The 26603-nt window shown below is 38.8% G+C and overlaps 1 protein-coding gene across 1 annotated transcript; it reads left to right on the plus strand.

Moving 5' to 3' along the window:
- The first annotated feature begins 9061 nt into the window (after window positions 1-9061).
- Window positions 9062-12105, plus strand: LOI1 (Pentatricopeptide repeat (PPR) superfamily protein). The gene is made up of 2 exons (XM_078993299.1): window positions 9062-10705; window positions 11506-12105. The coding sequence occupies exons 1-2, from the start codon at window positions 9120-9122 to the stop codon at window positions 11969-11971; spliced, it is 2052 nt and encodes a 683-aa protein (XP_078849425.1). The 5' UTR covers window positions 9062-9119; the 3' UTR covers window positions 11972-12105.
- Window positions 12106-26603: the final 14498 nt, after the last annotated feature.

Below are 26603 nucleotides of genomic sequence, written 5' to 3' on the forward strand. Positions count from 1 at the left end.
CTTTAGGGTTAGATCTTAGTATTTTGTGAAAGGTCTTAAGAAAATAAGTGCTTAATGTAGAGTTTGGATTCATCATGAGTACATAGGGCGTACTTAAGGTTACACAGCGCGTGACCTGGTTGAACCTGTTGGATTAATGTCTAAGTCCATAACTATAATTGGTGAGACTTGACCCGACCCGGCATGGTCCATTTGGGTTGCATACCATCATGCACTTGGATAGACTATAATGAGAGAAATAAGACACTTATGGTTATTAATATATTATAAGTTCTAGTATATTAATAATAAGAATAATAAGATTATCTAATTAGTATTGATCAAGAATTAATCTAGGATTAATTAAGTGATCAAAAGAAGACTAATTAAATATATGGGTTGATTGTGTAAATCATCCATACTTATATAGTGGGCTAATGCTCCATGGATAATCAAGTTGGGCTAAAACCCATAGGATGGTCCATGGATTCTCCATGGTGTATTTGAACCCATGGATCCAAGGAAATGGAAAGCCATGACAATTAAGGATTTACCCTAATTGTAACACTATATAAAGATCTTATTCTTGACAAAAATCGGCCACTAGTGAGAGTAACAAAGGGCTAGCCGATTTCATGAAGTGTAGAACTCTCTCAAGTTATTCTAAGTGTTTTGATGATTGTGATTCCATTTGAGGCTTCCACACTATTGGGGCTAGGCACTCAAGCTTCATGAAGACTTTCTACATCAAAGAGGTATGTATTCTATCTTGTTACACTCATTGTTTTGTATGCTAGATTAGGATAATACCTTGGATATTCTTATTCCATGTATAATAGAGAAAACATAGATCCAAGGTATTTAGGGTTGCATGTACACTTAGGAGTGTTAGAATGCTCAAAACCCAACAGTGGTATCAGAGCCTAGGCTTGTTTTCTTGTTATACTTGCAAATAGAGCTGAAAAATCGAGTTTTGATGCTGTCAGCCCAGCAAACTCGCCGAGTCCATGAAGGGACTCGACGAGTCCAAGGCAAAATGCATCCAACTCGCCGAGTTTTGTTCATGCACTCGACGAGTTGGACCCCAGACAACATATTTTCAAGGTTTTTGGCTAGAAATGGACTAGGAACATTACCCTAAGTTGTTTTTTAACTTATAAACTTGTTTTTTAATGTGGTAATGTTCATGCTAATCCATTTTCAAAGATAATTGTCAATAGATTCATGTTTTGTATTAGTTTAAGGTTTAGACTAATTACATGAAAAAGTTTGATATGAATTATCTTGTTCTTATGAGTTGCTTAGATTAATAGAAAAGTTAATTGAAATAGTTGTTTTCAATCCATTTTAATCTAAGAGTTGAGTAAAAAATGTGTTTGTGTAACTTGTCCTCAAGTTACATGAAGAGTCACATTAAAGACTCATAAAACTCATAAAAGTTGGTAATGGTTACAAAATGAAGAGTCTTGTGTCATTGAATTTTTTTTTATGACTCCATAACTTGTCCTCAAGTTATGGAAATTCAAGAGTCACTTCATTAATAAATAAAGTGTAACCTTAATTAATTCCATAAGTTATAAAAATAAAGAAAAGTTAATTCTCTTATTAGTTTAAAGTCTTCCATAAGTTATGGAACTTGAAGAGTTTTTTGGATTAAAACTACTTTAAACACATAAGTTATGGAATTAATTAGTTTTGAATAGTTTCAAAACTTGCCCTCAAGTTTTGGAATTTGAAAAGTTTTCTCTTATGAATACTTTAATTCCAAGTTAGCCCTTAGAATTTTAAAAGAGTTAAAATTCAACACTTATACTATTTATAACATTAATGGTTAATTATTATATATATGTATAAGAACAAGTCGTTTTACCGTTAGTAGGCCTCATTCACGAAGCCGGTCTATAAGGTGGGTATAAGGTTATTACCTATAAAATGGCGACTTAATGGGTGTATACTCTCACCCACCGCTTGCTTGATCGGTGGAGGGTCGTTAGCCGAACGGGTAGGACAATAACTTTAAATTCTCCCTTCATTAAAAGTATTAATGATAAATACTAAGTAACTAAAATCTTAATAATTCCCAATCTTAGTTACTTTAGGAAAAATGTGAATTTGGTGCTAGTCCATGGAATTCACACTTTGTACCTTACCAAGTCGTTGGTGGAGCGTGTGTGGTTAACCGGCACACTAACTTGGACTAGTAAGGACCACGAAGGGTGACTTAATGTTTGTCATAGATCAATGGAGCGTGTGTGGTTAACCGGCACATTGATTAGGTGATAATATTAAGGGTACCAAGTGAATTGGTATGGTTATTCACACCTTGTTTTGTGATCCTCGGCATCCCAGTCACAAAATTTGAGAGGGCACACTCGAGATTGAAACATGCCATTGAAAAGTTCAATGAATCTCAAAAGATCTAGGAATTTCAAATCCAATTAAAACCTAATAAATTATTTCGTTTTTCATGGTGGAAATTGGTGAATCGTCATTCGCCTACCTTCAAATATTTTATAGCTTGGATTACGGCATCCCTCTTCCAAATTATAAAATATTGTGTTGGGTCCTAGCCTTAATATTTCATATTGGGTGTCATATTAAGGACTTTAAATCAACTATCTTGAATATCTCCCAAAACATGTCTGGTTTAGACATTTATGATCTTCCCAAATCTCTTGAAACTAGCTTTCCTAAATGAAGATGATATTCCAATGGAAATCGTACTTCTTTCACCTCCTCCAATTATTCTCCCTACCCCACAAGTTCTTGAAAAGTTTAAGGTCACTCGAGCCCTATTGGCAAGTAAAGGTCTTGGTGTGGTCACATCTTGGAGATGTAGTCACATATTGACAAGCCGGGAGAGTTGGGTGTCAAAGTCTTGAGAAAGTTGGTGGTTCAATCACTTTCTAAGTCACATAGTGAGTTCTTTTGGAACACCTATGAAAAAGACTATGACAAGACCCTTAATGATTTTATCTATTTGTTAAGATCAACTTCCTCAAAACTTGATGGACATTGACAATAGTGACACAGGAAATCCAGAAAAGCATTCTCTTCCCAATGGAAAGGGATCGGCCATAGTCAACTCAGTTGACCAAATGGTAAAGAGAAAAACTAAGTCTGTGATAGTCCCGTGTACCATTATCAAAGGGTCCATATGTTTATATTGCCAAAGAAATGGGCATTGGTTGCAAAGTTGCCATAATTTACCTAAGGATGTTGAAGTCGATAAGTTTGACTCTACTTCAGGTAAAGTCCACTATCTAACTCTGCTAAGTTTCTATTCTGAGATTCTTGATACATGATATGACTGGGTCACATGGTGATGTTTTAAGAATCAAAGAAAAGGTAAAGAAACTTAAAGAAAGAATATGGTGAATCTGATCGCGTAGATGGATTTCTATCGCGTAGTTTGAAGATCGGATTCTTGAGCTACTTTTTAGGAGTTATATTATATTGCTTGTGAATAGATAACAACAAGGTTTTCATGTGGATTGTAAGGATAAGTTTTTCCGCAAAGTTTTAAAATAAAAGAAAAAAAGGGTTTTAATTTTATTTATTTAAAAAAAAATATCCTTACAATGGCATCTGTGGAAAATTGTTGCTTATATGTTTCCAGTAATAGCAATATTGGAAAGTGGATTTGATTCTTTCATTTGTGGTAGTGTCTGAATTTACCAAATGAAGAAAGTTTTTCATCATCCAAGTTTCAATTGGACAGAAACTTGGAATCATACAAGTTGTATTGTATGATGAATGAGAATTTTCATCTTTTGAAAAATTAAGACTAATTCTTTGATCACATGTATATGTGAGTCAATTGAAGGACTAAGGAATTAGGTACACTGGGTGTGCACTGGTCAAGGTCCACCACAAAGATTGATTTGTCATGATTTACTAAAGATTAGTAAATATGATTACACTTATAAGGTTAAGTACAATTCTGTAACATTGAAAAGGTTCCAATGTATGACAGAGCGAATAAGAAGAATCAAATTAGGCAGAAGGATAAAAGTTTCTCAAATCTGAAAAGATGGGAGAGCACTTTAGTATCAGTTTTATGATCATCTTAATGATATAGAAACCATATCACAAATTCATACTCTAAGGACGTCTTAGTGCATTGTTATGGCTAAGAAGAGAGGTCATGAATTGTTGGATTGGTTAAGATCAAGGAGATGAGTCATACTTCGTTCCAAAACAATTCTTAGAGTCATACTCCAAGATTGTAACATTGAGTGACATAAAGGTTTAAAACACTTATCAAATGTAGTGTAAAATGTTTCTACTCTTGTACATTTGAGATTGGTAAGTTGTGATGTCTTGGATGAGACAAAGACCAACTAAGACCAATTGTGTGAAGTGTTAGTCTTGATAAGAATCTGCATTATCCCTTGAATATTTGTTTTGTCAAGGAATGGTTCTTGACTGGGGAAACTTATATGTCAAAAGGACAGTGGGAGCCTTAAAGATCCTGAAAGAGTTTCAAGATTTAATCAAGAGTAAAACCTGTAATTTATCACTGGCACACGACTTAAGGTTTGCAACCTATCGTGTTGACATAATTCTCATTTCTGTACCTACTTCAAATAAGTTGAATTTGCATGTGAGTTATCAGAGTTCAACTTGGAAGCATTGGTGGGCCTTGTGCTACCAAGGTGACAAGAAACTGAGACTGAACAAGTTTAATCCATGTAAGGCTGAATTTGTCACTAACCTTGTCTTGTGATTATGTTTTTGACAAATTCACATGGATAGGAACTCATACAATATAAAATCTAAGTGTCATAAGGTTTCTCTCCGATTCATGAAAATGATGGTGAGGAAACGCTTTCACTAAGTAGATTTTACGTAGATATCAATTGTGTTATTTGCATTTTCAAAAGTCGTTAGTGGAGCGCGTGTGGTTAACCGAAAGACTACCATGGACTTGTGAGAAATGGAAAATGCCTAAGCAATTGAGACTATGATTACGGCATCCCTTTTCATAGTTCTGAAAATTGTTTAGACACACATGTGAGCTATCTAAGAAAGGATGTATGAATCTAAATATCAGAAGTCCAACAGATTTCTGAAAATATGTCAGAGCTAGTGGGAGCATAAGTGTTATGCTGATAATCATCATGTTAGTGGGAGCATGATTATTATGATTAGTATTGCAAGTTAGCAATGTTAATTATAGAAAACAAAGTTTCAATTCGTGAAGTTGCAGGGGTTGAAAACTTGTTTTGCTATAATTAAGGGAGAGGAAATTATACTTCATTTCAATTCTAAAGCATAGATTGAGATTTTAATCATCTTTAGTCAAGAATATATATAAGAATTTTATGTCTGAATGGTTCGACTTAAGAAAATTCTATATATATATATTGTGTTTTCAAAATTTGATTATGATTACGGCATCCCTCTTCATAGTTAAATTTTGAAAACACATGGCAAATAAAAAAATATTGTAGCAAAAGACTGGTCTAGTGTCATGTCTTTATGTCAAACATCATGAATCGTATCCCATATGCTTCGGATATAGGATCGATTTCATGTGCTATAATATTCATCCTTTCTAAATTTTCCAAATGCTTAAGGCATTGAGAAGGGAAAAGTCTAGAACTGGATATGACTAAAGTGATTAAGCAATTGTCGAGGAAAATCTGAGGTTTGCCAAAGATTGGTTGCTCAAGGACATTTGGAAGTATAGTGTTAATTTTAGCAGGACCATATTGATATAATCTGTAAGGAGGCAACTCTTGTTCAGAAGTGATAGTCAAAATGGGATCTGGAAATGTTTCAAAGTTAGAAATTATTCAATCTATGTAAGATTAGGAAACTTAATGCAAGAAGGATGTTCCCAAGGAGCTGATCTCCTTTGGAATTCTCTGTAATGGTTGTTGTCAAGTCTTTCTGACTTCGTGCATAATCATTACAAGAGGATCAATGCATATAAGTTTAGAATCTAACAGATTTCAGTAACTGACATGAATTTGGAATTCTTGCATTTACACTAAGGATTTGGGATTGTGAAATAAGTATCATTGGAATCATGTTCAATTGATCTACATCACAATGTAAGGATCATAGACAAACATAGTGTGCATACTTGGGGTATGGCATAACTATTGTTTAGAAAACAAAGTGTACATGCTAGGAGCATGGGACGAATGTTGTTTTATTCAAGTCTTAAGTTGATTATTTGAAACATTGAATAATGTGTAATCAATATGGTGATAAATAAAAGGTGGTTTTATTTATATTCAAAAGGGTTCTGAGACCATATTAGATTCGATTATTATTGTGTTTCACTTTGCATGTTTTGACTTCCAAAATAGCTAGGTTATTCTTTCTGAATGACTAAGTTATTTAAACACTCCACAGTCGTTCATATGTTGGAAGTAGGTATGAATCAAGACTGTCATGAATCGGGTTTGTAGATGGCTAAATGGGTTTAGTCATGGCAATGGTTGCTACAACATTCATGAGTGCTCATAAGTTATGAGTATTGGAATAAACCCACACTCACTTGTATCACTTCATGGAATTTATCTCGAGTGATCGTGAGACGTTAATATCATATAAATTTTCAAACCTAGAGATATGAGTTGTTCCCTATGAGTTGGTTGTGCATTGATTGCACGTAAACGCATCAGTAACTTGATGTTATAAAACGTGCCTTTGTGTACAATTCAACAAATAGTAGAACAAGCATATGAGTCGAAGTTTATCTGTTCCTTCTAGAAATAGAAGCAATATCTGGCCCCTCGATGATTTTGTTGTGACCTATCTACTGGCCGGTTAGAACTGAATTGATGTGTTCGATTAAGTTCTTTGTCAAACAAATCGAAAATCGGGAAACAAATTGCTGGACAATAAGTATGACGTTGTTCCATGTATTTTTCCGGCTGATATCATGAGAACAGAGGATTATATGATCCCTTATGTAATGGATAAGTCATTGACAAGATCAGAGTTCATCTACAAGGTCAGAGTTCGACAGAAGCTTTTGAGAGCTACGATTGCCAGTTGGTTCCTGAAGTCATACGCAATAATAGTTTTAGACTTATCCAAGTGGGAGACTGTTGGATTAATGTCTAAGTCCATAACTATAATTGGTGAGACTTGACCCGACCCGGCATGGTCCATTTGGGTTGCATACCATCATGCACTTGGATAGACTATAATGAGAGAAATAAGACACTTATGGTTATTAATATATTATAAGTTCTAGTATATTAATAATAAGAATAATAAGATTATTTAATTAGTATTGATCAAGAAGTAATCTAGGATTAATTAAATGATCAAAAGAAGACTAATTAAATATATGGGTTGATTGTGTAAATCATCCATACTTATATAGTGGGCTAATGCTCCATGGATAATCAAGTTGGGCTAAAACCCATAGGATGGTCCATGGATGCTCCATGGTGTATTTGAACCCATGGATCCAAGGAAATGGAAAGCCATGACAATTAAGGATTTACCCTAATTGTAACACTATATAAAGATCTTATTCTTGACAAAAATCGGCCACTAGTGAGAGTAACAAAGGGCTAGCCGATTTCATGAAGTGTAGAACTCTCTCAAGTTATTCTAAGTGTTTTGATGATTGTGATTCCATTTGAGGCTTCCACACTATTGGGGCTAGGCACTCAAGCTTCATGAAGACTTTCTACATCAAAGAGGTATGTATTCTATCTTGTTACACTCATTGTTTTGTATGCTAGATTAGGATAATACCTTGGATATTCTTATTCCATGTATAATAGAGAAAACATAGATCCAAGGTATTTAGGGTTGCATGTACACTTAGGAGTGTTAGAATGCTCAAAACCCAACAGAACCCTATATTATGGGGATGTGACTTTACACCATGCGTAGAAATGGAGTATACAGGGCGTACTCGGTCTGATATGGATCTTTGAATTTTGACCATTGACCCTTGACTTTGACCAAGTTTGACTTTAGGTAATTTGGGGTAATTTGAATTGTAGATTGAGACCAGATCCCTGTTTATTGCATAGGTGATCTGTAGAGAGAGCAGTGATCGGTTTAGCTATCTTCCAGTTTGTAATGTGAGTTTCCTCACTCTACTCGTGGGTTGAGGGCACCAATGCTGGGCTACTAGGTTGTATGATGTATCCTGGTATATAGGATGTTGCCATTCTTTATTGTCCTGTTAAACTGATTGATCCGCATGATTATATGTTGCTGGTTATATGTTTATCTGTTGCATATGTCGACAGAGTGTGGTTGGGTTGAGGCAATAATGCTCTGTATGGAAGCGAACAAACCTGGGAGCAAACCTGACATAAGTTGTGGGTTGGGAAGGCAAACCATACTTTTTTAGCGAGCTCGGGAGCATTCCAGACATGAGTTGTGAGTCAGGAGGGTAATCTAGACTTGTGTTGTGGGCTTAGGGGTAATCCAATACGATGGTTGTGGACCCAATATGCATGATGTTATATGTTTGTGTGGTGATATTTTCGAAGAACTCACTAAGTTTTGGTTTGTAGTTTGAGTTTATGATTTTAGGTATATTAGATGATAGGGTAAGTCGAATGCGTGATTCTGCACATCATCCTGAATTTTATTGACTTATAATTTTGAGATACTCTGATTCATGATTTTGGTTTTGAAAATATGTTTTTATGTAATTTAAGGTTTTTGGAATAGTTTTAAAGACGAAAATTTCATTTATGATTTTTGGATGTTACACGTGGTGGAGTTGAATAATGGGGAATGAACCCTACAACTACAAGTGAAGATGGAGTTACGAAAAATGCACACGGTGAAAATGATAGAGTCAATCTCAGTACCGACATGGCCAAGGGCATGCCAACCGGATCTTTTAATTTTTGTATGATTTGGCGTCCACCTCACCCATTTTAGTCTGATTTGGCATCAATAACTTCTATCAAGGGTCAATGAACCATTTAAGTCGGTCACATTATAATTCATTCCTTTAATGTATAAATGATCTTTTAAAACAAATATTATAAGTTTCTTAGGTTAAAATAACATTTTCCTTAAAATGACATTTTCCTTTGATAAATCAACTCCCATGGTCGATACTTAACATTTAAAACATTTCTAATAAAATGCCACGACAGAAACACCAAGGCCGCCAGTCATGAGTTCCAGTAACCATGGCGTCCGCCACCCTCAATACCCTCGCGTCGCTGCTTCAATCAGCCGTCTCATCCCGTTCCTCCGTCCTGGGTCGAGCAACACACGCCGTGATCATCAAAACCATCGACTCCCCTTTTCCTACTTTCATCTGCAACCACCTCGTAAACATGTATTCCAAGCTCGACCTCCTCGATTCAGCCCAACTCCTGCTCTCCCTCATACCTGCACAAGATCGCTCCGTCGTCACCTGGACCGCCCTCATTTCCGGCTCTGTACAAAACGGCCATTTCTCCGCCGCCATCGTCCACTTCCGTAATATGCACCACGACTCCATCGCACCCAACGACTTCACCTACCCATGCGCCTTCAAAGCTTGCAACTCTCTGAGGTCTCCAGTAACCGGTAGACAGCTCCATGGACTCGCTATTAAATCAGGTCAAATACATGACGTCTTTGTTGGGTGCAGTGCCTTTGATATGTACTCCAAAATTGGTCTCAAGGATGATGCCAATAAGATGTTCGACGAAATGCCTGTGAAGAATCTTGCAACATGGAATGCGTATATATCCAACGCTGTACTTGATGGAAACCCTCGTAAAGCAATCGACGCTTTCATCAAATCAAGGAGGCTATCTGGTGAGCCTACTTCAATAACCTTTTGCGTTGTCTTTAATGCTTGTTCCGATGCCCTGTTTCTGCAAATCGGTAAACAAATTCACGCGTTTGTAATACGATATGGGTATGAACATCACCTCTCTGTTGCAAACAGCTTGATCGATTTCTATGGTAAGTGTAAAGACATAACTTCAGCTCACTTAGTTTTCAACAACATTAGCAATCATAACGACGTTTCCTGGTGTTCCATGGTGTCTGCTTATGAACAAAACAACGAAGGAGAAAAAGCTTGCATCCTCTTTCTACAAGCAATGAGAAACAACATCGAGCCAAAAGACTTCATCATTTCAAGCGTTATCAGTGCATGTGCTGGGATTTCATCCCTGGAAACAGGAAGATTAATTCACTCACTTGCAATCAAATCATGTATTGATGGAAACATTTTTGTTGGAAGTGCATTAGTCGACATGTATGCTAAATGTGGAAACATAGAAGACTGTGAAAAGGTGTTCGATGAAATGCCTGAAAGAAACTTAATCACATGGAACGCGTTACTCAGTGGGTATGCCCATTTAGGACAATCAAACATGGCCATTTCCTTGTTTGAACAAATGAAATTTGAAGTGAAACCAAATTATGTTACTTTTGTGTCTGTTTTAGCAGCATGTAGTAGAGCTGGAGAAGTGAAACTAGGGATGAATGTTTTTGATTCAATGAAATTAAGATATGGAATTGAACCAGGTGTTGAGCATTATGCATGTGTAGTTGATATGTTGGGAAGAGGTGGAATGGTGGAGAGTGCTTATGAGTTTATAAAAAGAATGCCTTATAGGCCTACAGTGTCTGTTTGGGGTGCTCTTTTAGGGTCTTGTAAAGTCCATGGATATAATGAGATAGGAAAGATTGCTGCTGATAATTTGTTTCAATTGGATCCTCAGGATTCTGGAAACCATGTTATTCTTTCAAACATGTTTGCAGCTTCTGGAAGGTATAATTTTTTCTCAAAACTGATCATCATAATCTTTTGTCCTTATAAAATGATTTTGTAACACTTCAGTTAGGGGAATAAACTCTATAAAGTTGTAACAAAAAAGAAATGGAATTAGAATGGTGTAATACATGAATAAATGAAAACACATTGCTAAGGTTAAATACAAATAAGAGTAAATTACTGAAATAGTCCCTATGGTTTGATTAAAATTGCACGTTTCGTCACTAATTTTTATTTTGCACTCGTATCGTCCCTATGGTTTGATTTTGTTGCGTTTTTTGTCCCTATGGTTTGGTCAAAATTGCACATTTGGTCTGTAACTTTATGCATGCAAGAGACGAAAAACGCAATAAAATCAAACCATAAGGACGATCCGAGTGCAAAATAAAAATTAGGGACCAAATGTGCAATTTTTGACCAAACCATAGGGACGATTTCAGTAATTACTCTACAAATAATAACAATTACTATCATTGGTTTTTAGCTATATTACATCATAGTAGATTGAAAAGTCTACCTAATTGTGGTAATGTCATCCCGATACAATCCAAATTTCATTGCTTTTGTGTATGATTTTTTTAAACATAATGTCCTCGTAAGAACAAAAATTAAAAGTACAACACCTTGATAAAAATTAAATTAGAATTTTAAATTACTAAAATAGTATAGTACGATGGTTTATATATTATGCCCAAAAAAAAAAAGATGAAAGTAGTTTCATATCTCTTGCATTTAGTCGTATTGAAAACCAATATTTATGCAAAACAATCATTAATCTAATTATCAATTAAATTTAGGTGGGAGGATGCGAATCTCGTAAGAATGGAGATGAAAGACGTCGGAATAAAAAAATCCACAGGCTACAGTTGGATTTCCGTGAAGAATTCCATCCACACATTTCAATCAAAAGACACATCTCACGAACAAAACTCTGAAATCCAATCAATGCTCACAAAACTCAAGAACCAAATGAAAGCAGCGGGATACATACCCGACACAAAATTATCTCTTTTCGATTTAGAAGAAGAAGAGAGTGAATCGGAAGTTTGGCACCATAGTGAGAAGATAGCGATTGCATTTGGGTTGTGTGTTATACCTCCTGGAGTTCCAATTAGGGTTACGAAGAACTTGAGGATTTGTTTGGATTGTCATAGTGCGATTAAGTTTATTTCGGGGATTGTTGGGAGAGAGATTATTGTGAGAGATAATAATCGGTTTCATCGGTTTAAGAATTATGAATGTTCGTGTAGAGATTATTGGTAGTTAAATATGTGAATTTGTATGTTAAGAAGTGTTTGATTTATAGGTCTATGAGTTTGGAATTTATAAAGTTTCATATTGGATACATGGATATTACACAAAAATTATAACATGATATTTCTTTTAAGTTTTCAAAATGATCGTGCACTTTCAAATGCCTAAACCATCACACAAGTATCGTAGGAGGGGCTAAAAATCACCGGTCTAAGCAAGATCATGTAGAATGTCATCATAGTACAAAGTTTCAATATGCATGAGTGCTACAAAAGTCACAACACATCCAAAATTTGATGTACATTATCACTGATCAAAATCAATTTAAAATAAAAAGATTCGTACCAATTTCAACAACTCTTTATAAAAGTCATTTTTGTGAAAGCACCACTTAGTACATATAGTATTCCACATAGTTTATGCACATAATAATTGGAATCAAAGAAAGTATCGAAACAAAATACAATATTAAAGACATTCGTTCTTAGGTAATGAACTAACATTACACGTATATCAGATCTTATAATCCACTTTTATAGATGAATATGAGGTCAATGATTATCTAAAAAACCATTGTAAGTATATCTGATAAACACAATTTACCTAGAGTTAAACACTAACTGGATTATGATTACACAAATTAGAAATACTTGTAGCTTAGATAAAAGTCAATTGTCCCATAGACCCTCTTATAATGTCCCAAGGTAACATTGGATGAAAACAAAGCATGCTCTTTTGGGCTTAGGATTTTTGTCTATTTTTTTTGTGAAAATAAAAATTTGATTAAAATGAAAATAAACAATTAAAAAAAGATAAACCAAATTATTTATTTAGTATGAATAAAAATAAATTAGAACTTATTTGAGTTAAATATAAAACTAGTGCTAAATAGGCAATTTAGATAAAAGCTTGTACCAAGATTTGACTTGACTAATTCTAGTAAGGACATTATTCATAGAAGTTTTGGTAGAGAAGGACTACTAATGTACATAAATACTAGCTAGTTAGTTGAGTCAATGTTTGGGAAAAATTGTTAGAAGTAAAGAAGTTAAGGGAGTAGATTGTAAAATGTTAATGTAACTATTGGGTTGGTTGTTTTTTTTCCATCTTTTCCCAATCTCATTCAAATCGTTTTTCTGGGAAAGAGAGAGATTCATGATGTTTGGAGAAGCTAAGAAGAGATCTAGTGATGAAATTAAAGATTAGTTTAAGCATGCAAGTTAGGAACTCGATAAGAATCTATTAGAGAGACATAAACTCATTTCATCTCCCCCACCATCAATCTAGGTTTTAGAGGTTTCTTCAAATTAGAAAATTTTGGGGAACTATGGCGTTCTGAAGCATAGATGGAGACATAATGAAGATTTATGTATTTCCCCCGCATCAATTTCTTGCTTTTGAAGGTAGTCACCTTCTCTAAACTCTTTATCTCATAATCGAGGGTTTAGATTGGAGTTTGAATCTGAAAATTAACTTTTCATTTGAGATTAATAGTTGATTCTATTGTTGTTTAAGCGATTAAGCTCCTAAACTTCATACAATTTAACTCTAATTGATCATGGTGGAGTTTGATGAGGTATTGTAAGCTTGAAGCTCCATTCATGGAAGAATTATGGTGATTGTCATGTTGAGATTTTATTCAAAAATAGTCTAAACTTCATACTTTGGTTCCTCTCCGAAGGTTAGATGTTGATGTAGAATGTAGAGCAAAGCTCCAACTTCTCTAGGACACCAACAATAAATCAACTTGATGAAGATGCTAGTCTTGATCTTGTAATGATTTAAAACTCCTAAGCTTGAAGTTAATACAAAGTATTAACTCAATGAGAGTGTGAAAGTATCAACTTTATCTTCATATGAACTTAACCCATTAAGTGCGTAAGTGGAAAAAAGGAAGAAGGAGAGTGAGAGCATAAGATGAAGAATACCCACATTATTTTTTGAAAGAAAATGAAGCACCAAGACTAGCTCTTTATGCTCTAATTTATACTTGGAAAAAGTCAAGTATCGAGTACTTGGAACATACCCTTTAATCACTCCATGTAAGAGAGTAAGTGCTCGTACTTATTGTCACACCCCGCAAAAGCGGAAACCCAAGATATGACAGTGATACGGGTTTCATTGCAAAAGATAAAGATACATCACCATAATAGTAGTTAAAAGTTTACAGCCCATAATTCAAACAAAACAAAATACAAGTTTTCCAAAATGACATTGTTCAAAAGATAAGTTCATAAAATAACTTCCACACTATGCAAAATGCTCTATGATGATGAATCTTTATACCAACTTACTAATTATTTCCTAAAAAAGCATGTAAAACGAGGGTCAACTATGAAAATAGCTGATGAGTTCACAAGTTTACAAAATCAATATTTAGTATAAAACTTTCCATAAATACAAGTACATTGCTATAATGAGAAACAAATTTCATTGTTATAATGAGAAACAAAGTTCATTGCTATAATTAATAAGCATGTTTATATGTATATGAATAAACAACGAGTTCACAACTAAGCCTATGACTGATGCCCTATCAAGATCTATTCTTATCGCTCCATAGATGAATATGGTATCATGCACTCAATCAATCGGGCGAGTGAGGAGTTGTCAATTCCTAATAGCGTTATTCATAATGACCATTGGCTCAAAGAGTTCATGGTTGGAGTAAAGTGAAAGGGACGTAAGATGATAAGGCCTAATGTTTTAACAATAACATATACATACACAAAAAAATATAGCAAAATATAGCAATCAAGTTTGATACAATTCAAAATAAATACATCAATCATATATAGCTTGGACATGCTTTTCCACTCCAAAACATAAAAAACTGAAAATAGGGGAAAGGTGTGAATACTCACAATGTTTCAAGTAGCTACAAGTGGTGCCTCGGAATACACCAATGCCTTTACTACCAGGATCCTACGACATCAAACACATGCTAGTTAGTTTCTATGTTGAAATCTATGTTAATATACTAAATTCTACATATAGAGAAATGCTAAATTTTTGTTCTAATATTGGTTTTATATTAAATGGGTAACAAATTTTCTAAATGGTGATACTTTATAACTCATGTGATTAAGATAATTATGGATATTATTTTTCAGGTTTTTGTAATATTAATTGAGGGTATTTCAACACATTTAAAGGTGTTTTAAACTTCTAAAAATCCAAAAATATTATCAAAAAGTTTCCAAATTTTATCAAATTTTACATTTTCTTTCCAAATACAGTAGAGGTCTTCCAGAATTTTTCCCTTGAAATTTTGATGTGATTAACTATTTTTACAAATTTTTAAGCCTTTATAACAATATTAATTTGTGACAAATAACATCCAGATGATAAAAACTCCCTAACATTTTATAATACTGTCATTAAACATACTTAAGCTGAAAAAAATATAAAAATGGGTTTCCAAATAGTTTAACCTGATTTTATGATTTTTGTGCATTTATTCTAATAAAAATGGAAATAAATAGAAAACAGTTTCCAAAATTGCCTAAACTTTTTGTAACACTGTTATTATATATATAGATGCTGCGAAAAATATAAAAGAAAGTTTTCAATTAGTCTTGCTATTTTTCTTTGTTTTATCCTCTTGAATAATCATTAACTGGTGAATAGTTATCAAACAGTTAAAGTAAATTACCAAATTTTTTGTAAACTTCATCTACAATGTACATAATCTCGAGAAAATAACCAATAGCTATTTTTATATACTGTAATCTGATTTTGTAGATTTAAGTGTATTTAATCTTAGAAAATAGAAGAAAAATAGCATACTGAATATAAAAATCATCCAAATTTATATTTAGAGTTCTAATATTTTATAAGGTCTTCTAGAAATTTCATGATTTTGGATGAGTAGAACTATTTTTCCTATTATTAGTCCATTATAAATATAAAAATCGGGGAAAATAGGTATGCATCATGAAAAATTCTGAAAATATTTTTATGAGTATTCCACGTGGGGTAGGATTTGCGAAAAATCTTAGATAGCCTTTTCAAAATCCTTAAAGTGATTTTATGATTTATTTGAATTAAACAAAAATAAAATTCAAAACCATACCAAACAGTAACCAAAATCGATGAAACTTACTGCTATGTTATAATTTACTTTAGGGCTCATCGAAGAATTTACCTAGGATTTACAGACCTTAGAAAGTATTTTAAATGATTTATGGCCTTGTTTTCTTGTAACAATTTTAATAAACTAATGAAATGATAAAAACTCCTGCGATTTTTTAAATCCTCATATCATCCAATGGGGAATCTGAGTAAATTTTATATCAAACAGAAAAGGATATCTGGATATTTTTATGAATAAAATCATTTACATGCACTATTAACAATGTACTTTGATCATCAAGCTCTTTAACTTGATGTTCATCACATACATCACGGTTTGAAGACCATGCATGGACATATTTTGTTCATAGTGATGTTTTCAAAGAAAAAGCTTGAATGCATAAGGTAGATGAATCTTCAAAACTTGTAAAAATTTGTATTTTAGGGTTTGACATTGGTTTTGGTCCTTGGATTTCTCCATCAAACAATATGCATGTTGTTCTTGGGTGAAACCCTACCACCATCATCATCAAACTTGAAATTCATGGATATGTTCATGAATGTTCATAAAGAATGGTGTAGAAGAAGAAGTGCAAGAAAAACCTTTAAAACAAGAAAGAAAGTGAAGGAAGATGAAGGATTTTCGTGATTACCTTGAAGAACAAACCTAGAAGATGAATATTTGAAGGTTGAGAGATGTTGTTGGTTGGAGAATTTCGTGGGTTTTGAGAGTGAAAGAGAGAGTTTGAGTGTGGTAAAGAGTGGAGTGTGTGTATGTGTGTGTGTGTGAGAGAGAGAGAGTGTGTGTGTGTGTGTGTGAAGGGAAATTAGAGTGTAAGAGAAGATAAAATGATTGAAAAACTTAGGGAGGAGGGAGCATGGGATGTGGTGGATGATTTTTTTGATTATGAGAGGGGTCTTTTCTCTCATAATTAAATTTTTATATAATTTATCATTTATTTTTATAAAACCCTAATTTTTATAAAAAGGCTTCTTTATTTAATTCTTAACTTATTAACAATCTTTGTTTTTAGCTCATAAAATATGATGTATGTTTGATAATTAAATTTTTATGTTTTTGATTATATCCCATAACTTCATTATTTAAAATTTGATATAATAAGGTTTATAACAAATCTTATAGAGTTTTTAGGTTTTAAAGTTTATAAATTTGGATTTTTTTGCTCTTTAGGGATTTTGGAACTTTGTTAGATATTTACCATCATGTTGAAATGAAATTAGAAGATTTTAATTTATTTTTAGGGTTTTATACCCTTTTTTAATTGTAACAATTGTTTAGAGTTCGTTCTAATTCGGGTATTGGCATTTCCTACAGTAGCTAGACAATTTACTAGAATCGTAAGAGTCAAGTATATTAGTCTTAGATTTTAGTTGGATTCTAGTTTATACAAGATTGTGACCTAATTTCTATTACTAGGTCATGACATGATGTACATGTATGGTTTATAAAAAGTTGAATGAGTCCGAGAATGACCAGAATTTGATAGTTGTCACAGTATCCCCCACTCAAAAAGAATTTTGTCCAGAAATTCATTCTATGTCATCATTTGTCATCGTATGGAAAAAGTTGTGGATACTTGTCCTTCATGAAGTCCTCACGCTCATAGGTGTACTCTGGCCCACTTTTCGAGTTCCATCAAACTTTCACAATCAGAATCTTACTTCGCTTGAGTTGTTTCACCACTCTGTCCAAGATTTCTATCAGCTTCTCAATGAAATTCAGCTTATCGCTGATCTTGATCTCCTCCAAAGGCACTATCAAGGATTCATTGGCTAAACATTTCTTAAGATTGGAGACGTGGAATGTGTCGTGAATGATGCTTAACTCTTAGGGTAATTGGAGTTTTGTAACGTCATAAATTCCAAAACCAAAAATTTTTCATTTTTACAATCATCAAAACATTGAGTAATAAGTTTAGGTTCCAATGTAACAATTTAGTCACGACCGATTACATAACAAAAGATCACAAAATGGTTTCCCCGAGTGTGTGTACGATCACGCCGGCGCCTTCCCACGGTCCTCGCTAGTACCTGAAACACATAACACAACAACTGTAAGCATAAATGCTTAGTGAGTTCCCCAAAATACAACCTACGCACGTACGCCTTTCCAGGCCTTGACCTTCCGGTCCATGTGTCTCAGGGGACTTCCGTCCCGACTGGGTAAACCTTCCGGTCCTACCCACATCAACCTTACAGTCCATATGACCACGTCTTCCGGCCCATAACATGTTGCCTTCCGGCCCAAATCAAGCATATCATACATGGCACATATAACGAATAACTTAACACACATAAGGCATATATCTCATATCATATTCGACCTTCCGGTCAAAGAGTCAAACCCTTTAGGGTACAGTATAGTGAGAAGACTCACCTCGTATGCATCGCTAATCGTGAACCCTGGAATCACTCGTGCTCGAACCCTCGAGCTGTAATCCTCCTATGATACCATGAATCTATAATTATTACTTGTACCACTAAGGTTGACCATCCATATCAAGTCAACACAGGTTGACTTGGTCAACAATCTTTGGTCAATTGGACCGGACTCGGCGAGTGCACTATAGTGACTCGGCGAGTCTACGTGTTTTAACCAACTCGCAAGGATTTTCCCTTTGACTCGTCGAGTAGTCCCCCGACTCGACAAGTTCCACCTGGGCCTGAATCACGGGGCCACCGCGACTCAACTCGCCGAGTCGCAAGGACAACTCGGCGAGTCCCAACTTGACTCGGTCCACCTGTCAAAACCTTTCTAACTCTCTGCGACTCACTGAGTCACCCACAACTCGGTCAGGACTACACACTGGGTGGTCTCAAGGACAATCTTCAAGCGACTCGTCGAGTTTGTTCTTCAGACTCGGCGAGTCCATGCCATGCACCAGCTAAAACTGGCTTTTGCGGTCAGATCCGTTCCATACACACATAGATCTGGCCTTCCCAAGCTTATTTATCACGTAAAGTCTTAGTCTTGGTCGCCATGCAACGCATACAAGGCTCATTTTGGAGAAATAACCTCTAATATGGCAACCCTAGCTTCTAACTCAAAAGAATGGACATAAAGCTTGTCATATGGGGCCTCCTGGACCTGCTAAGGTCCAGATCTAGGTTCCATATCTCCATGGGACCTTTCATACTTCCAATTTAAGCCAAATAAGGCAAGAAGAAACCCTAGATTTGACACATCAACCCAAAATACGAAGTTTAGCTCTGAAAGTTACCTCAAGAAGGTTCCCTTGATGAAATAGAAGCAGATTCAAGCTCCCCAATTCTTCAAGATTGATCTTCTCCTTCCTTTCTTGCAATAATACACAAAATGATGAACAAATGGCCTCTTATCACACTCACAAGGGCTCACAGTCGTATGGGTGCACTTAGGGATCAAGGTGGCCGCAAATGAAGGCCATAAGGTCCTTTAAATAGGGCTTAGGACCGGGAAATTAGGGTTTCATTAAACAGCACAGACTCGCCGAGTCCATCCCTTGGACTCGCCGAGTCCGGACGCGAACCTCCGCCCAAAACCGCGACCCGACTCGGCGAGTTCGACCTCCAACTCGCCGAGTCCCCTCACAGAATATCAAAATATGAAAGTAAAGGTACTTGGGGATCCGGGCTGTTACAATTCTCCCCCCCACTAGAATAAGACTTCGCCCTCGAAGTCCCGCTAGGCAAATAGCTCCGGATGCTGCTCTTGCATCTCACGTTCCGGCTCCCAGGTCATCTCTGATCCCTTCCGATGCCGCCACTGAACCAATACCAGGGGTACCTCCTTGTTCCTCAAAACCTTAATCTTCCGATCTCTGATGGCTACTGGTCTTTCAGCATAATTTAGGCTTGCATCCACCTGAATATCCCCTAATGGAACCACCACCGATTCGTCGGCTATACACTTCCTCAACTGCGACACATGGAAAGTGTCGTGAATCTGTCCCAACTTCGCTAGCAAGTCTAAACGGTAGGCTACCGGGCCCACCCTCGCGATCACACGGAAAGGACCAATATATCGGGGCCCCAACTTGCCCCTCTTCCTGAACCGAATCACTCCTTTCCAAGGAGAGAACTTCAGGAGTACAAGATCACCAACTTGAAACTCAAGCTCGGACCGTCGTCTGTCTGCATAACTCTTCTGTCGGCTCTGAGTGGTCAACAACCTCTGCCCGACCAGCTGAATTTGCTCGATCGTCTGAAGCACGATCTCCGTGCTACCCATAACCTACTGTCCCACCTCACCCCAACAGATGGGGGTGCGACACCTCCGCCCATACAACAGCTCAAAGGGCGGCATACCAATGCTCGAATGATGGTTGTTGTTATACGAGAACTCTGCTAAAGGTAGATAGGTGTCCCAGCTCCCTCCGAAGTCCAACACAAATGCCCGAAGCATGTCCTCGAGTGTCTGAATTGTCCGCTCACTCTGACCGTCTGTTTGGGGATGATATGCAGTACTGAAATATAACCTAGTACCCAAATCCTCATGGAACTTCTTCCAGAACCTGGAAGTGAAACGCACGTCACGATCCGAAATAATCGAGATTGGCACCCCATGCCGAGATACTACTTCCCTCACATGTAACTCGGCCAACTTCTCCGCAGAAGAGCTCTCGCTGATGGCTAGAAAATGAGCGCTCTTCGTCAGCTGATCCACGATCACCCAAATCGCATCGACTCCCCTCGCCGTTCGCGGTAACTTGGTGATGAAATCCATAGTGATTTGTTCCCACTTCCATTCGGGAATCTCTAGCGGTTGCAGCTTACCGTGCGGTCGCTGGTGCTCAGCCTTGACCTGCCGACAAGTCAAGCACCTCTCGACAAACCAAGCGACATCCCTTTTCATACAGGGCCACCAGTACTCCTTCTTGAGATCCAAATACATTTCGTAGCACCAGGATGAATCGAGAATTTCGATCGATGTGCTTCCTCCATTAAAATAGTGCGCGCATCGCCCACAAACAGCACCCAAATCCGACCCTGAAAAGTCATAAGCCCTCGACCATCCGTGACAAATCCTGATACCTGAACTACAACCCGCTCCTTCTTCTGATGTTCTGGCTTTGCAACCTCTACCTGAGCTCCTCGAATAATATCCAGAATCGGGGTCAATACCGTCAATCTCATACAAATATCTCGGATCGGAGCGCTATCCGCCCTACGGCTCAACGCGTCGGCTACCACATGTGCCTTGCCCGGGTGGTACAGGATCTCACAATCGTAATCCTTCACCACATCCAACCACCTTCTCTGTCGCATATTAAGATTTGGCTGATCCATCAAGTACTTCAAGCTCTTATGGTCCGTGTATATCGTACACCGAACCCCATACAAATAGTGTCGCCAGATCTTGAGGGCAAACACCACCGCCCCCAATTCCAGGTCGTGCGTGGGATATCTCGACTCATGAGGCTTTAACTGTCTCGAAGCGTACGCTATCACATGACCCCTATGCATAAGCACCGCCCCCAAACCCGATATAGATGCATCACAGTATACCACAAAATCCTCCATCTCTTCCGGGAGTGCAAGCACTAGAGCCTCGCACAATTTCTGACGAAGCGTCTCGAATGAGGACTGCTGCTCCGATCCCCATGAAAATGTAACACCCTTCCGGGTCATCCTAGTGAGCAGCACAATGATCTTGGAGAAATCCTTGATAAACCTGCGATAATATCCAGCCAAACCCAGAAAACTCCTTATCTCGGTGCGCGATCTCGGCACCTCCCACCTCAACACCGCCTCAATCTTGGCCGGGTCGACCAATATCCCTTTCTGGTTAACAAGATGCCCGAGGAACTGGACCTCTCGTAACCAGAAATCACACTTGGAGAACTTGGCATACAGTCTCTCCGATCTCAAAACCCCAAGAATCTCCCTCAAATGTTCCTCATGCTGATCCCTAGTCCTTGAATACACCAAAATGTCATCGATGAATACGATCACCGACCGATCCAGCATCAGTCGGCACACCCGGTTCATGAGATCCATGAACGCGGCCGGGGAATTGGTGAGCCCAAAAGGCATCACCACAAACTCATAATGTCCGTAACGAGTCCTGAAAGCAGTCTTTTGGATATCTTCCTCTCCAACCCTCATCTGGTGATAGCCCGACCTCAAGTCAATCTTGGAAAACCAAGATGCCCCCTGCAACTGATCGAACAGATCGTCGATCCTAGGTAACGGATATCAGTTATTAACCATCAACTTGTTCAACTCCCGATAATCGATACACATCCGGTGTGAACCATCCTTTTTCTTGATGAACAAAATCGGCGCTCTCCAACGCGAGCTACTCGGTCGAATGAATCCCTTTCCCAACAGCTCCTGAAGTTGCGAGGATAATTCCTGCATTTCCGGAGGAGCGAGACGATAAGGCGCCTTGGCGATGGGTGCCGCTCCCGGAACCAAATCGATACGAAACTCCACTTGCCTCTCCGGAGGCACACCCGGTAACTCTTCGGGGAACACATCCGAAAACTCGCATACAACCGGAACGTCATCAATCGAATTGGGCCTCTCCACGGTCACACGAGTATCCACCACATAGGCTATGAATCCATCACAGCCCTGCTGCAAACTCTGCCTTGCCCTGGCAGCTGAACAAAACGCCGACCCACACCGGGTCCCCTCGCCATAAACCGTGAGCACTCCCTCACTAGGGTCTCGAATCATCACCAGTTGTCTCTCGCAGTCAATGACTGCTCCAAACTTACTCAACCAATCCATGCCCACGATAACGCAGACATCCCCCATATCTATAGGGACCAAGTCTATAGGAAACTCGACCCCAAAAATCTCAAGCACGCATCCTCGAATCACCTCGGTGGCGTATACCGCTTTCTCATTTGCTATAGCAACTCGCAGGGGTCGACTCATCACCTCCCGATCGATACCGATGTGCTGGCTAGAAGCCAACGAAACAAAAGACCGACTCGCACCCGAGTCGAACAATACCAAAGCAGGCACATGATTCACAAGAAAAGTACCTACGCATATAATAATATAATCACAATATCTCAGTACAAATGTAAATACATGAAAGAATACATACCGGCCACGACATCAGGCACCGCGCGGACCTCCTCCGCAGTCAACTGGAAAGCTCTCCCACGAGCCTTCGGAGCCTCGGCCTTCACTGGCCGAACCTCGAGAACCCTGGCAGCAGGCGTAGATCCCTGGCGAAGCTGGGGGCACTCGGCCTTCCGATGGCCAGTCTGGTTGCAATGAAAGCAAACCATGAATCCATTGGGGAAATCTCTAGCAATGTGCCCCTCCTTGCCACACTTGTAGCAACCACTCGATCGACATGCCCCCTCGTGACCCTTGCCGCAATTCCCGCAAGTGCGGCTCTTCTGACCTCCGGATCTCGAATCAGCGGACTTGATCCACTTGGCTCCCGGCTGAGACTGAGCCGGCCGCCGATCCACCCGTTGAGACTCGGCTTCCTCCCTGTCCTGGGTCTCCAACTCGATCTGACGCTTCCTGGCATTCGCCTGAAGCTCAGCAAAAGTCTGATATGACGAGTTCGATACAAACTCCCGAATATCCCTCCCCAGCACTCCCAAATACCGACTCATCCGAGCCTGCTCCGTGGACACCTGTTCGTGGCAGAACATCGCCCTCTCATGAAACTTCCGCGTGATCACCGTAACAGAATCATTAACCTGCTTGAGGGTCAAGAACTCCTGAACCAACCGTTCCCTCTCCACCGGGGGAACATACTCATCTCTGAACATATCAGTAAACCTCTCCCAAGTCACAACTGAGACCCCTGCCAGAGTGAAGTTCGCCGTCACGAACTTCCACCAATCCTTTGCTCCCAGGCGGAGCTGGTTCAAGGCGAACCGTACCCTCAGATGCTCCGGACATGAAGAAGTATAGAATCATCCCTTGATATCCGCAATCCATCTCATCGTAGTAATCGGATCCTGCGTCCCGTCAAACTCTGGTGGCTTCGTGTTGCTGAACTCCCAAAACAGCAACGAGTCACCCCCCTGTGGTCTGGCAGCGGCCACAACTGCGGTAGCTGCAGCGGCGACAGCCTTAGTCAACGCGGCGTACCGCTCATCAAATGTCTCCATCATCGTGGTCTTAATAGACCCAAACATCTCCGGAATGTCGGCCCGGATCGCTGCAGCTACCTCCTCATGAATCATCTGACGAAGCTCCTCGTCAGTCACACCACTCGTACCAGGTCTGTGTCGTGGTCCAACCATGATGTCTCTGAAATACAACATAAAAATATCAGAGACTCTATCGGGCATAATCGCACTCGATAATGCAGTCCTACTCAGTCTCCGTTACCCAGGGATTTTTACTTGGGCTGCCCACTGACCCGGTGTCCTTGGTAGTACGGGCCCAATACTACCAATTACGCCGCGTTGGTATTCACCCCAAGTCCTCCTCCCCGAACCCCGAATCCTGAGTACTCTATTCTTATCATACACTAGTTACCCACTCGCTCTCAAGCACCTCATAGAAGCAGGTTTCCCTAGACTAAGGCATCACAAAATCAGGCCACTCTAGTCCTAATATGTATACCTAGTCTACTAGCATGCGTATCATATCATATCATATCTCATAACACATATTGTAAGAGTATTTTGGGGATTTTACCGTTCGGGCGCTGGCTGATCGTACACACTCTTTCTTCTTTGGTTGTCTCAAAATCACTTATCAAATTTTTATTGATTTATTAATTAAAATTTTCTCAAATCCCCGGTTTGAGTTCAGTTACGCTCGAAGGTGTACCCGAATCCCTCAAACCAAGGCTCTGATACCAACTTGTAACGTCATAAATTCTAAAACCAAAAATTTTTCATTTTTACAATCATCAAAACATTGAGTAATATGTTTAGGTTCCAATGTAACAATTTAGTCACGACTGATTACATAACAAAATATCACAAAATGGTTTCCCCGAGTGTGTGTACGATCACGCCGGCGCCTTCCCACGGTCCTCGCTAGTACCTGAAACACATAACACAACAACTGTAAGCATAAATGCTTAGTGAGTTCCCCAAAATACAACCTACGCACGTACGCCTTTCCAGGCCTTGACCTTCCGGTCCATGTGTCTCAGGGCACTTCCATCCCGACTGGGTAAACCTTCCGGTCCTACCCACGTCAACCTTACAGTCCATATGACCACGCCTTCTGGCCCATAACATGTTGCCTTCCGGCCCAAATCAAGCATATCATACATGACAGATATAACGAATAACTTAACACACATAAGGCATATATCTCATATCATATTCGACCTTCCGATCACACAGTCAAACCCTTCAGGGTACAGTATAGTAAGAAGACTCACCTCGTATGCCTCGCTAATCGTGAACCCTGGAATCACTCATGCTCGAACCCTCGAGCTGTAATCCTCCTATGATATCATGAATCTATAATTATTACTTGTACCACTAAGGTTGACCATCCATATCAAGTCAACACAGGTTGACTTGGTCAACAGTCTTTGGTCAATTGGACCGGACTCGACGAGTGCACTATAGAGACTCGGCGAGTCTACGCGTTTTAACCAACTCGCAAGGATTTTCCCTTTGACTCATCGAGTACTCCCCCGACTCGACGAGTTCCACCTGGGCCTGAATCACGGGGCCACCGCGACTCAACTCGCCGAGTCGCAAGGACAACTCGGCGAGTCCCAACTTGACTCGGTCCACCTGTCAAAACCTTTCTAACTCTCTGCGACTCACTGAGTCACCCACAACTCGGTCAGGACTACACACTGGGTGGTCTCAAGGACAATCTTCAAGCGACTCGTCGAGTTTGTTCTTCAGACTCGGCGAGTCCATGCCATGCACCAGCTAAAACTGGCTTTTGCGGTCAGATCCGTTCCATACACACATAGATCTGGCCTTCCCAAGCTTATTTATCACGTAAAGTCTTAGTCTTGGTCGCCATGCAACGCATACAAGGCTCATTTTGGAGAAATAACCTCTAATATGGCAACCCTAGCTTCTAACTCAAAAGAATGGACATAAAGCTTGTCATATGGGGCCTCCTGGACCTGCTAAGGTCCAGATCTAGGTTCCATATCTCCATGGGACCTTTCATACTTCCAATTTAAGCCAAATAAGGCAAGAAGAAACCCTAGATTTGACACATCAACCCAAAATACGAAGTTTAGCTCTGAAAGTTACCTCAAGAAGGTTCCCTTGATGAAATAGAAGTAGATTCAAGCTCCCCAATTCTTCAAGATTGATCTTCTCCCTCCTTTCTTGCAATAATACACAAAATGATGAACAAATGGCCTCTTATCACACTCACAAGGGCTCACAGTCGTATGGGTGCACTTAGGGATCAAGGTGGCCGCAAATGAAGGCCAAAAGGTCCTTTAAATAGGGCTTAGGACAGGGAAATTAGGGTTTAATTAAACAGCACGGACTAGCCGAGTCCATCCCTTGGACTCGCCGAGTCCGGACGCGAACCTCCGCCCAAAACCGTGACCCGACTCGGCGAGTTCGACCTCCAACTCGCCGAGTCCCCTCACAGAATATCAAAATATGAAAGTAAAGGTACCTGGGGATCCGGGCTG

The sequence above is a fragment of the Lactuca saligna genome, chromosome 5 (genome assembly GCF_052625555.1).
Source record: "Lactuca saligna cultivar CGN05327 chromosome 5, ASM5262555v1, whole genome shotgun sequence".
Taxonomy (NCBI): Eukaryota; Viridiplantae; Streptophyta; class Magnoliopsida; order Asterales; family Asteraceae; genus Lactuca; species Lactuca saligna.